This window comes from Perna viridis, chromosome 10 (assembly GCF_037379345.1).
Source record: "Perna viridis isolate PV_CMFRI_1.1 ecotype Kerala chromosome 10, ASM3737934v1, whole genome shotgun sequence".
NCBI classification, from domain to species: Eukaryota; Metazoa; Mollusca; class Bivalvia; order Mytilida; family Mytilidae; genus Perna; species Perna viridis.
The window spans coordinates 18,281,610-18,295,033 of record NC_142454.1 but is presented as its reverse complement, the minus strand read 5'-3'; the positions used below and the strand labels follow the sequence as shown (position 1 = coordinate 18,295,033).

Sequence of the window (13,424 nt, the reverse complement as noted above, 5' to 3'; positions counted from 1 at the left end):
TTTTTTACTTACCATCTGGTTATAAAAAGAAGAACAATTTTTCAAAGTATTGAAAATATTTGCACTGTCTTTTTATATCTCAAGAACTATTTGACTGTAGGGATACCTCGATTCTCTTTATTACATGTAGTACATGTTGTAGAATACAAAATTTAACTGTAAATTATGCTGTAGTTTTGTGAATTTCTCCATAGTACTTATATTATGGTAAAAATCACAAAACTGAGGATATTCTGCAAAAATGTGGACTGTTATAAAACAGGGTGTATCTCTGCTCAGCAAGTCATGGATATATTATGATCCTCATATCTATCTGTCTGTCTGTCTGTCTGACACATTTAGAGGTTTCCAAATGATTACTTAAGTACCACTCCTTCTCAGGTCTTTATAAAACATTAATATTAGTTTTCTTGTATAGCAATTAGGAGTTATCATATGGGTGTTTTTTTACTGGAAAAAAAAATTGGAATTCACTGTCTTTTTCACTCTAAAATTTGGAATACAAACTTTCTGGAAATGACATTTGAACAAAGTAATATTTGAATTCAGTGAAAAAATAATTTGAAACACTAGTCCTTACTTAGGTTTTAACATCTTATCTATTCTGACTTGACTAACTTCCCATTTTAAGTTTTAAGCATTATATTTGTACTCATTTTGTTAATTACAAAATAATTCTAAATATAAAAAAACACCTTGTTTATACAACTACATGCAAAAAATATTCTTTTTTCCATTTTAAAAGGCAAGTATTTTTTTGCAAGGTAGATGATTGGTTACCTTTCAAAATTGTGTGTCAGATTCAAAACAAGATGTTATAATGTTTAATGCTATCCCTTAATACGGTCACACTACCATTATTTAGTTATTCAGGGAGCTTATTTCCACTTTACAAAAAAACACTGATACGAAGAGTAACCAAAATGCAGGATTGTTCTCAAAATGTCGAATTATTAGGGAAAATACATGGTTAATCTTTTAGTTTGGTTTTATTGAAATAAAATTAGTTCTTCTACAAATAAAATTGTTTATTAATTTATGAACCTATCTTTTTCTGTTAGTATTGAATTCATTAAAGTCTTCATAAAAAACCTGGGGATTAAGTTAAATTTCAAGAGTGAATGGTCCTGGACTTTTTCAATTTTTTATTCAATGGTCTACCAGAAAACTAAAAGTCTCAAATGATGTGTCAATGAATACAGTTTAATGTCCCACACCCAAGGAAATGAAACTTCAAATATTTATATTCCTGACCCTCAGGTCACCAATAATAGTCGTTTTTCATATTTATGGAATGGAAGCCATTTTAGCAAGTTTTTCAAAGGGACATAACCCAACACCCAACAACCTGGTTTACAGTCTCATTAGGGAAAGGTAGAACGGTAAACATTGAAACCTAAACTACTTACACTATGGTAAGTAGCTAAATAGTTTGAAATTAATTATTCAAAAGTAACCAAGTACTTACCACAGCTGCCATCAGTCAAATATTTGAATTGAAGTCTACTGCTGTCCATTGCTTCAGTCAGACAGTAAACCAGTTTGTCGGGTTGGAAGGTTACTTCTCTTTGCTCAAAATTTAAAAAAAGAAAAAGAAGTCAAAGTGGGAATATGAAAAAGGTTTAATGGAGTCCCTTTGAGCATTTGCTTGGTTTGGTAATATGCAGTTAATTTTTAATAAGATGTGAGAAAATGATAGGACTAAGTAGTATTAACCCAGATTTTGGCCTCTGTGAAACTCTCAGAGTAATAACCGTTAACTGATAGCTAGTTATGGAAGTTAGCTTAAAAAAGATTATGGTCTTTTTAATATTAAGGTGCGAGTTAAAAAAAAAGTAAACAAACCTTTTGGCAGTGCCAGTTTTATTTTTGGAACACAGCGGTATGACATTTTAAGTGACAGTCTTTGTAAGAATCATACAAAATCTTAAAAATGTGATACACCCCAAAAAAGGCTACATATTTTTATTTTTGTAATTAAGTTGTTTTATGGGTCTATACTATGAAATGTGTTATTCATTCAAATCTGCCTGCTCTTAGGAGATAATCAACATTGAAATTTCAATAGATTCTATTGTATTTGAGTGTCATTTACAGAGTTACCTCCCTTAATTTTGAAATCTACAGTGCATTCTATATAATTTTTATCTCCTAAGAACACGGGTTATATGAAGAACTGAATGTAAATTTCTGTTTACTATGGCTATTCAAACAAAATATCAAAAATAAAAATATGTAGGCTTTTTACCCATGAATCACATTTTGCATGATTCTTAGCTGGAGTACTACTTAAGTTTTAAGTGATTTATACTAACAGGTTATAAAAGTGTTGTTTTTTATTCTAAGAATGTCATAGGTTTTCCAGATTTATCACCAGACTGTTGATTTTGCCACCTGGGTTTATTCATCTGCTGTGTATTGCTGTGTGTTCACATATACTGTACTACAGCAGGAGAAACTTTTCCTTAAAATAACTTTGAAATTATACCTATTTGTAGCTTGGCATTTCTAAAGCTAAATTTATAATTTCATGACATTATTGAATTTTTTTTTTATAAACTCATTATATTTTTCTTACCCATACACCCTATTTGTATTCATATACTGAGTTGACCGCCAAAATTATTCGTCTGTATAATGGTATGGTACTGACATCATTGGCTGTATTAATTGGTATAGACAATTTTGTTATCGTTCAATAACTTTGATTTTCTCTGTCGATCTCTATGACTTTTTAATACAAAGCCTATAACCTCAAAAAGAAAGTTTGAATTAAAAGGTTGTGGTAGGTCCAAGAGACCAAACACAATCATTAAAGCTCTGTATAAGTACATGTAGTTATTTCTGGATTAAACCTCTAGAACTTAAAAATAGGAGATGAGGTATGATGGGCAATGAGAATAATGATAAACTATAATAAGATAACAACAACCATTGGACTATTGGTTCCTGACTTGGGGACAGGCACATAAAGTGTGTGGCAGGGTTAAACATGATTGTGAGCACTCAACCCCCCATCCCCCTTTCAAGCCAACTTGTGTTCTTTTGAATGTTTTATCTACATTGTGTGTATTTTGAATTTAGGTCCTGTTCATTATATGTTTTGCTATTACTTGCATTTTTTTTACAATAATTTGATTTGTTTTGTAACAAACTTTATGATTGGTTGGTTCTTTGAGCAAATCATGCTATTTTGTATCTGATTTCATTAACGTCTATCAGTCCTTGCTCTGTAATTGAAATAAACCCTTACAAATTACAATCTAATTCTTATTGTTGGGAATGGAATCCATTGAAAATTAAATTATAAAGAATTTTTAAGAAATTAAATTATAAAAAATTTTTTAGAAATAGGTTTATACAAAACAACCTGGTTTGGGCCAGTTTGCACTTGCAATAAAGTCTCAACTGCCGCAAACCAGGTTATTCCCTATAGCATGTTCAAAATATCCATTAAGTGTGTTGAACTGAGCTGTTCGGTCTATCTTAGTCTACTTAACTGGAAGATTTGTCATCAACTAGTAAAAACTATCAACCACATTATTATAACTTCAGTTCTATTTCCTCCATAATTTATTTCACTGGAAACAGGTCTTACTATTTTTTAGGAAAAGGTTGAAAGTCAACTGAAATATACTGTAAATATATTAATTTTTGCAGTGTACTAATTTTACACCATTTTTGCGGTGGACAAAAAGGTGTGAAAAATAGTACCCAAAATTTATTTTTAACACTATATGATATAATGTTTTATCATTTTTTTAAACCGTGAAAATGTTTTTTGCTAAGCTTTTTTGGGTGGGAGAAGTCATATTCCAGTATTTTTTTTATTGAGGCCATTTGCTGTTTTAAATACTGGTAATATTTTGATTTTCCTGACTGTCACTTTGACCAAGAAATTATCTGCTAGTTCTGGTAAACAGTCTCTTTACCTCTGTGTCTTCCCATTGTGCTCAAAAGTTCCCTTGACTTTCCAAAAATAACATAATTATAAACATTTTCAAAAGATCCTTTAGGAAAACTAATGAATTCTCATGGAATTTTTCTCTTTTGTTTAAATCCATTGTCCTTCTCATTCAACAGTAAGTACTCTCTGTAACATTTTATTCTCAAATTATTCCTGGGTAATTTGCTATTTGTCCACTTTAATGAAACTGATATTGGCATTTATTTGTTAAAAGATTAAATTAAATAAATACCAATTGTCAATAGCACATTGTCAGAATAAAATGTCTTTGTTTGAGTATTTTATTTTTGTTGAATAAATACACTTTTCATTTGTAATAAGACACAATACTTTTAAATCATTTGCAACACAGTAAAAGCTTGGATTTTATTAAGGGCTTTTGTGAAAGGATAAACTTTTAATCATTCAGGGATGTCGTAATAATTATCAAATGTAGGCAGACAATTTAAAATAATCAAATTTCAACATCAGTGGGGGGTAATATTATGATTAAACCTGTACCCCCTGTGATTTGACAATTTTAATATATACATTCAATTGTTGACGCTAATTATGAAGGCTTTTATTGTGCACTCGTCTGTGTCTATAAAAGATTGGAATTAAATGACCTATCAGGGTATTGTGGAATATAAAAATCTAATAAGCTTATATTAAGTATTTTGCACGACTTTCTGCCAAATGGCACACACGAGAATGATTGACCTTTGACTTTTTAAAGTATTTAATTAATTGTTAAATCTTTTCTTAAAAACAGCTTAATATGTTGAAAATATTGTAACACGATATAGGACACACTGCCTGCTGGGGAAGCATAGACTTTCACTTCTTGACTGGAGTTCTGTTTATCCTGCAGAAATAAGATAATACCAGATTTTACTCAGTAAAATGTGACAATAGTTATTTTTATTTCAGGAAAGTTTAACACCTTTTTATGGTATATAAGATGGTACTCTGTAAATGTAATACCTGTCCATTAGTCGCTTGTGGAAGATGAAGTCAGAGGTAAGCAAAATCACACTTGTAACTTTATAAATATTGAATACAAATGTAGTAATTAAGGAGGATTAAGCAAGGAATGTATATTTGATTAAATGATATGCAGTTAATTAGACTATCAAGCACTTTTAAAATAATAGTAAATTTTTTTTTTTTTTATATTATAAAACATTTGCACGATTTTGTTGAAAATTTCAAAAAGATTTTTGTTTCTTTTCTTTTAAATGCTGTGTAATATTGATACACAATTAAAGGTAAGCACATGAAAATACAATTCCTTTAATTAAAAAAATGTGGGGTACAGGCACAATTTAAAAAAAAAATTGCTTTTATAAGAGGTCGTTGAATGTGATTTGCAGTTAAAAATTTTCATACTTAAAATATGTATTACAATAGTTCCTCTCTGAAACAGCCCCATGACCAATGACTTCCTGTCTTATGCAACCTCATTTCAATTGCATTAACAACTTATAGTGCAAATTGACCTCTTATAAATGGCCGACCTTCTAATGTGGCCAGCATGTGGTATTTAATCAAAGTCTACTTTGATTGTGTCAATCTTCTTAAGTTAGATTTTGTTTTCTCTGTTTTAGGTTATTCTTAATACCTATGCCAGGAAACAGCTGTATTTTAAACATCATGTCATAACTCATCCTTCAGAGGATACCTCGGAAATGATTGATGCTGGGTCAACAGAGCATAGCTATAATGAATCCGAAAGTAAGTTCATGTTATTAGAAACAAGTTTGGTGTAACAAAAATTTGTTTTGTTTTGTTTTTTGCTGAATTATACCTGAACATGTCATATCTGTGATTCCTGTGCAACAAGATTTTGCTGGGATTTTAAGTTGTCATTAATGACGATGTGCATGTACAGAATGTTTCTAAATGAATTGGTCAATAGATATAATTTGTATTTCTGTGCAGGAAACATAATTAAATGAATAGTAATTAATCACAGTTTTTTTAATTGTTTTACACATTATAATAAATTAAAGGCCTCAAAATATCTTGGTTGGCTGAAAGTTATATTTTAACGTACAAGTAATTAATAAAGACTGTGGAATAGTTAAAGATTCACTTGCAAATGAAAAAACATTTACTATATTCAGTTTATTGAAATAGTTTTAAAAAGTTTACTCTGTAAATTCATACTTTTCAATTATTATAATGTGAGCTTTTGTTACTTTGTATGTCTGTTTTCCATGTTTGGTCTTTGTCCCTGGATTGCTTTCTTTTGATTTCCGCTAGAACCTTGGTTCCCTTGATTACTCTTTAAGGAGGTAGACCTAGGGTAAGGAACACAACTCTTATAAATCATTGGAACATTTGTATTCAGCATTTTACATCAACCTCATGTAAGCATCAAAGTAAATTGGACTGATTTCATTCTATTTCAAATGTAAGCTTGGTAGGCTTGGGTGAAATAGGATGTGATACAAACACATCACTGATTTCAAGAGTTATATCCCTTACCTTAGGCCTACCTCCTTAAATGATGTTTTTTGCTTTATCAAGAAAGCTCGGCTGGGTAAAAAATGTGAGTTTTATTATTGCATTCTCATTTCATCACATTTTCACAATGACAAAAAAGATACTACTTATTCCTGTTGCTAAGTTAATAAGTAATAAACTCTTATACTGATTTAGCTGTTAAGGAAGTATATATCTGCATTAAAGTTCAAGAAAAAATGTGAAATGATACAAGTGACAAGTTTTCTAAGTTGACACAGATATATAGAAGAAATGTGTATCGGTTTACAGTAGTGTGAATTACTTTCTAGGGAGAACAATTCTAGAATTATTTACCCCTGCATTATAAAAGTTTAGATTTTGTATTCCAAACCAAATGATGGTTGTATAATGGTATCATGCTGTTGTCTTCATTGTTAATGGACATTTGATGCCTGGACATTACCTTAAGTAAAAGTGAATGGATATGTTTGAATTTGTACCATAAAGTGTCATCATACTACAAAAGAAAGGCCTAGGTTCATTTTTGGGTTGTGACACGGACCATTTAGGAATGATGGACCAGATAATGTCTGGACAATAACTTGAGTAAAAGTAAATGTAAATCTTGGTGTGTCATACCACAAGAGGAAGGATAAGATGCATTTTGTGGGTATTGACATGAACTGTGTAGGAATTTGAAATCTGATAAGGGTCAGAAACAAATACTTTTTCTCATGTTTGGACAATAACTTGAGTAAAAATGAATAGATCTCTTTAAAATTGAAACACAATGTGCCATACCACTAATGGAAGACTGAGATTGATATTTGGGTTGTGACTTATATGCGGATTCTTGAATTTTTGGTTTTGAATTTTTCAGTATACACATCAATGGAAATCTACTGATTGTTGGGAACCAAATTTCGTGGTTTGACCTACCCATGAAAACCTTGAATACTGGTTCCCCACGAACAATAGTATTTCCATAGTAATTGAGTTGAAGGTCAGTGAACATTACTGTATTAAAACATTTTGAACCCGTGCAACCTTTTTCTCCAAATAACTTAAACATTGTATTTATTTTGTAGAAGGGAGTCCATCCCTTTCTCTTACAGAGAACTCAAATGACAGGAAGTCCCCTCTACTTTCCAATGGCAGAAGTCCTAGTCAGTCACCAGACGGCATTCAATTTGTTCCATTAGATGTAGAACACATGGGCTTGAATGGTCTAAAAACTACTATTCCAGATGTCAAGCAGACATTTCCTAGTGTAATTACTTGTGGGCAGCAGCTGGGTGTTAATTCTCTCCCTCTACAAAATGGCACAAATGGGGACCTCTATCATCGCCATGGTTACCTAAGTTCTGTTGGTCTTGATCTTGCAGCACCATCCAGTATTGATTCTCCAGTTGTCTCCCCTATCTCGGTTCCTGTTATGAATGATATACCACAAGAAAATGGTGTACAGGTATACAAAATAGTTCTTCATAATTTACATTGAAATAGTAAAGATTTGCTGTTATAAAATGGGGTTTTTTTTTGTGATTTTTTATGCACCTGTCAATTTTGACGGGATGTATTTTTGTATACCACTGTCTGTCCACACATTGTCAACACTTTGTACAATAACTCCAGATCTCTTTAAGCCATTTAAATAAAACTTTAATAGTTAATATTGAGGAAAAAAAGCTCCCCTTTTTCTGTTTTTTTTTGTGCTTTAACCGAAAAAAGGTGTCAGCGAATACCACTAAACTTTGAGATATTCTTTTGTATTCATGGTCTTTAAAATTTAGATTTCACGTTTTTGATTGTCGGCACTTTTTCATGAAAAAAAACGGATGTTTTTTTCTGTTTTCATGTTCTAACTGAAACGCTTATTGTTTGAAATATCAGCAGGCAGGTGTATCACTCCACACACTGCTCTTTATTATTATTCAGTTGATCTTCGAGCGACTTTGAGGCATGTTGTAGATAAAAAAAAAAAAAACAATACAATAATAATAAATGTTGATCAACAATGGAAGGACTAGCAGCAAGGTTAAATTTTTATTTATTTTAAAAAATTACTGCTATTGTTGGAAGAAAATATTATTTTGAATTGCCCTTTTTCTGCAGTGCTCCCCATCTCCTCCAATGCAGGATGCCAGTCCATTATCTGCTGCCAGGCAGACATCACAGCAGGCAGTGTATGACTGCCATTGGTTGAAATGTGATAAGAATTTCAGTAGTATGGATGACTTGGTGACACATGTTAATGACCACCATGTGAAAGTCGAACGACCTGATGTAGATTACCAATGTAAATGGAATGGCTGTCCAAGGAAAGGGAAGGGATTTAATGCTAGGTATGGCAAATTATATCTATACTATGTTTTTAATAAAATAGAATAGGTCTGCAATAGTCTAAAAAGTTAAAACATAGGTTATATAGGATATAGTTGTGGCTTTCCAATTCAGTTTGTGAGCATTCATCTTTGAATTAAGTAGAAATCGAATTTTAAGTTGGTGAGTTATATTCCTAGTTGTTTTTATACGACTGGAAAAAAAATGTGGACATATACATGTAATAACATCACTTTGTCATCATCGTCTGCATCACTGGCGTCCATTAACTTTCATTTTTTTACATTTAATAGAGAAAAATTAGTTCATTCAATTTTTTTTTAAATTACAGCACATTGATCTAGGAGACTTTGTGGATGGCCCTATAATATTTTGAGGTTTTTGCCCCAACCCCTTAACAAGTACGGGGCTAAAAGAAGAAAAATAGGTGTTGTCATTGTTAGAAATAGTTTATTTTTAATCTGATTTTGATTATTCTGATGTAAAGTGTTCCTGTCTTCAATTTTTTACAGGATAGACTATCATTAATTGTTTAAGAATTTAAGAGGTATGAAATGGGACCACACCAAAAAAAATATGTTTTAATTTTTGTATGGTCTGATTTATAAATTTTAGAAAACATTGATTTTTCATAAAAATCTCTGCCTGCATTTTTAATCATATTTCATATTTGGAACGAAGGCAAAGTTCTTTGAAAGACACCCATAAAGCAGAACATCTTTCACCTTTTAACATGTTCAACATGCTGTAGTCATATCAGGCTGCACTCCGCAAAGCTCTTTATTGTAATAATAAATTGTGTAGAAAATGTTGAAAAATATACATTTGCAGTAAAAACATTTTTAAGAAGACTAATTATAGCATGAAATTTAAAAACTAACTCAAAAAGGAGTTGATGAATGTTTTTTTTTCTGTGATTTCAGATACAAAATGTTGATTCATATTAGAACTCACACGAATGAGAAACCCCATAGCTGTAAATTGTGTGGGAAATGTTTCTCCAGATTAGAAAATCTCAAAATACACTACAGGTCACATACAGGTAAGATAAAATTGGAAAGGGAGACCTCAAAGTACACTACAGGTCACATACAGGTAAAATAAAACTGGGAATGGAAACCTCAAAGTACACTACAGGTAACATAAGGTAATATATTACTTGGATGGGAAACCTCAAAATGCACATCAGGTCACATAGAGGTATGATGGGGAACCTCAAAGAACTTTTGAAATACTTAGTGCGACACTTTAATTTATTGTGGTTACATAGTTACTACTCATGCTAGGCTTGACAAAAAAATGTGGCTTATCAGAGTCTGTTATAGATGATTTGTTGTACTTATACTAGCATTGTAGCCAGTTATAGACCGGCTTACCCTACCGGTGCACCTGGTCCATGCTCCCTGTTTTTAGTGGAGTCTGAGTTGCTCATTTGCTTTTGTTACTTTGTATGTATGATTTTTGTTACTTTATGTTCTTTTCCAAGTCTGGTCTTTGTCCCTGGATTACATTCTTTTGATTACCGCTATAGCCTTGGTTTCCTTGATTATTCTTTCATAATTGATTGGATTTCTTATATAGGTCAGTTGTATCCAGTGAGAGGACAGAGTTATTAGCTAGAGTGGCCTTCTCAGTAGATATGTCACTTATGTTAAGTTGGGTGTGATTGTCCTAAGTCCACTGAGTTGTCCCATATTTTAAACTTCAGTATTCGCACAGCAGAATAATTCCTGTCCAACAGAAATCCGACCATCAAGGATTCTGAGGTCATCATAAAAAGATTTATTGTGGTATCACAGTTAAGTTATGTATATTATCTTACATGGCTAAAAATAGAAATATCTTTTCCATACAATGAAAAAAAAACTAAGGAAAAAGTTCAGTAAAGACCCCTTTTGGCCTCATAATTTAGACGTTTTTGAAAATTTGATTATAGCTGATTTCTAGGTAGTAGTAGAATAGTAAAATGGTCGCAAACACTGAATATAAGATGTTTTTTGACGAGATTTATGTCGTTATTCCAGAAATAACTGTATGCATTCATGTAACTTTTACAAAAACCTTCAACTTTTAACATTTCTGCAATTTTAAAGATGGTTTTTGTGTGGAACGGAAGTATTTTTACACGAGTTGTAACTGACAATTATACACAAAACATATGAAGTACGAGAGTCAACATGCATGTGGCCATTGTTAAAAGAGTGAAAAACTGCACAAAATCTGGTGCTTTCCAGCCTTTTTAGCAGATTTTCCTATTCTCAGCCAAGTTTTAAGGGCATATATGACCGTATATGTTCAAATTATTACGATAAACCAATAAAATCAACTATAAAACACATTAAAGGGCTAGAGAAACAACATTAAATTTTCTTCATGTAGACTTTGTTTTTGAGGCAAAATTTTGCTCCTACCGAACCAACTTCTTTAATGGTTGTTCATTAAGTAAGGAAAATGTTAATTGTCAAATGAAAACTTAATTGTTAATTCAATATGCAAATGAACGACATAATTTTTCATTAGTGTCATATTTTTGAATGGCTACTTTGGCAGACAGAAAGCTTGAGAAGGGATAACAAATTTTCATTGTTTTTACTTAGACAGAAACTAAGGTGCTAAATGGTATATCTAAAAACCTGTGAATGGCGACATTTTCAGGTTTGAACTGTCAATTTTTAATTTCAAAACATCTGCACAAGTATGGTCAATGAATAAAAATGCTCCTTTTTCACCTTGGAGTTAATAAGTCTGGCATATTAACACAAAGATAATAAGCCAGATTTAGTTTTTATTGATGTAATGTCAGTTTTAATTATGAGAGGCTTTGGAGAGGAAGAAATAGGAGTGTCATGACTTTTTGCAAAAGAAGTTCGATTTTTATGGGTCCTTTTTTACTGTTTTTTTTTTCTTTTACCCCTTGAAATAACAGATTCTAAACACAAAATATCCAAATGCATTGCCTATCTAATCATTGTACAGTAACTGTGCAAATCCTTTTAAGAATCTGGCAAAATGGTGGTAATCTTAAACACTTGTGTCAAAAACTCACTATAATGTGGCAATATAGTTTCACTGGAAGAAGTATGACCACTTTTTAATTTCTGCATCACTGGATATGTTTAGGTATATTCACTAGAATTTCTAAGAATGGAGGTTTTTGTTGCAGTTATCTGCCCCTGAAATGTTTATTTGCAGTGCATATCAGTGTAATTATAACTCATTTCACCAAAATGGTTTAGAAAATTTTTCTTAAATCCGTGATTCTGTATGTAGATGTAGTGACATTACACTGTTAAAGAGTTGGGTTGTTTTATCCCTTGTTTCACATGCTGCCTAATGACTTCAGAGACTGATACTTAATTCCTTAGTTCCCAGAATCATCCCTTTTAAACACCTTTTAAAAACTTATGACAGAGAATGGTATACAGCTGCCCCTCAACACATTGCATTGTAAATCCAAAAGGAGCTTATGATCCCCTTATTATACCTTTTAAACAAGTAAAGCTTATTAAAACCTGGAAAAAGGTCTAAAATATTTACTTCAAGAATACTAATGTTGTAAAGTCCAAAAGCAAAAAATCCAAATTTGATATTTTGCCGTTTTTAATCTGGAGGACTAAGCTTGGATAAAAAGTCATAAGAAAGTTCAACTGTAAAGTCAAAATCATTAACAACTGCTGACCTTTATCTCATAATGTGGGCAATATAGAGCATCTGCATTAAATGTTAAAGGTCACTAATACAAAAGGACATATTTGGCTCCCTGCATGACTTGAAATAAGAAATTTGATATGGAAAGTTTTTTTTCTGTTATTTAGAATGTTAAATATATGGTTTAGCACATTCAACCATATTGAAAAGCATATCATCTTTCGATGATTGAAAATATGATATCCCAAAGTTGGAATTCTGTAAATTTCTGTTCACCATTTTTTGGAACATTTTTGCAATTTTTTAGTGCCTTGGCCAACTTGACTGTCTATGATTTTTAAATGTCACATCAATCAGTGTCCAAATGAGTCGAGATATCCCTTGGTCACATCGGTGCACACCGAAATTGAAAATAACGATAGTAGCAATAAAAATTATCATTTTCCCCCACTTTTGTTGTTTTAGGCAGATTTTAGGCTTCCATAAAACTGACAATTAATGTAATTGTGAAAATTTAAAACCATTTAAATACAATTTAAATCATTCATTAAACAGTATGTATCACATTTTTGTCATTTACATCAAACTTATTTTTTCTTAAAATAGGGGGACCAAATATGGCCCTTATTGGCCCATATTCTTTCTTTGTCAAACATCTCAATCTTTCTCTTTAATGTTTTTTTTATTCAAGTTATTAGACAGGCATTTTACACATTTAAAGTCAAATTCATTAACAACAATTGACCTTCATTTTATTCTGATGGTGATAAAGATCATCTGCGTAAAATGTTATATCTCTTATAAAAGTTCTAAATTTTTCTCTTCAATGATTTTTGTAATGACTTTTTCTTCATGGAAATCATTTCCCTTTGGTTTTTTATACACCAAAGTTATTTCAAAGCCAAGTAATAGGGATTATGCCCCAGATCTTTGCCGTGTTTAATGCCGTATTTCTAGCTTCATACTAGATAAAAATGTACCTATTAAATATTATACACGTATGTTCTAAGTGTTT

At 31.4% G+C, this 13,424-nt stretch overlaps 1 protein-coding gene across 7 annotated transcripts in view; it reads left to right on the top strand.

Moving 5' to 3' along the window:
* The window catches only part of LOC148604812 (uncharacterized), a 49,344-nt gene that overhangs the window by 32,022 nt on the left and 3,898 nt on the right, over positions 1–13,424 (top strand). For all 7 annotated transcript variants that reach the window (XM_088548874.1, XM_088548879.1, XM_088548876.1 and 4 more), the window contains 5 exons: positions 4,880–4,969; positions 5,557–5,683; positions 7,507–7,886; positions 8,534–8,763; positions 9,685–9,803. In XM_088548874.1, the coding sequence (XP_088405000.1) occupies positions 4,958–4,969; positions 5,557–5,683; positions 7,507–7,886; positions 8,534–8,763; positions 9,685–9,803 (868 nt within the window). In that variant the 5' untranslated portion in view covers positions 4,880–4,957. The remainder of the gene's footprint in view (positions 1–4,879; positions 4,970–5,556; positions 5,684–7,506; positions 7,887–8,533; positions 8,764–9,684; positions 9,804–13,424) is intronic.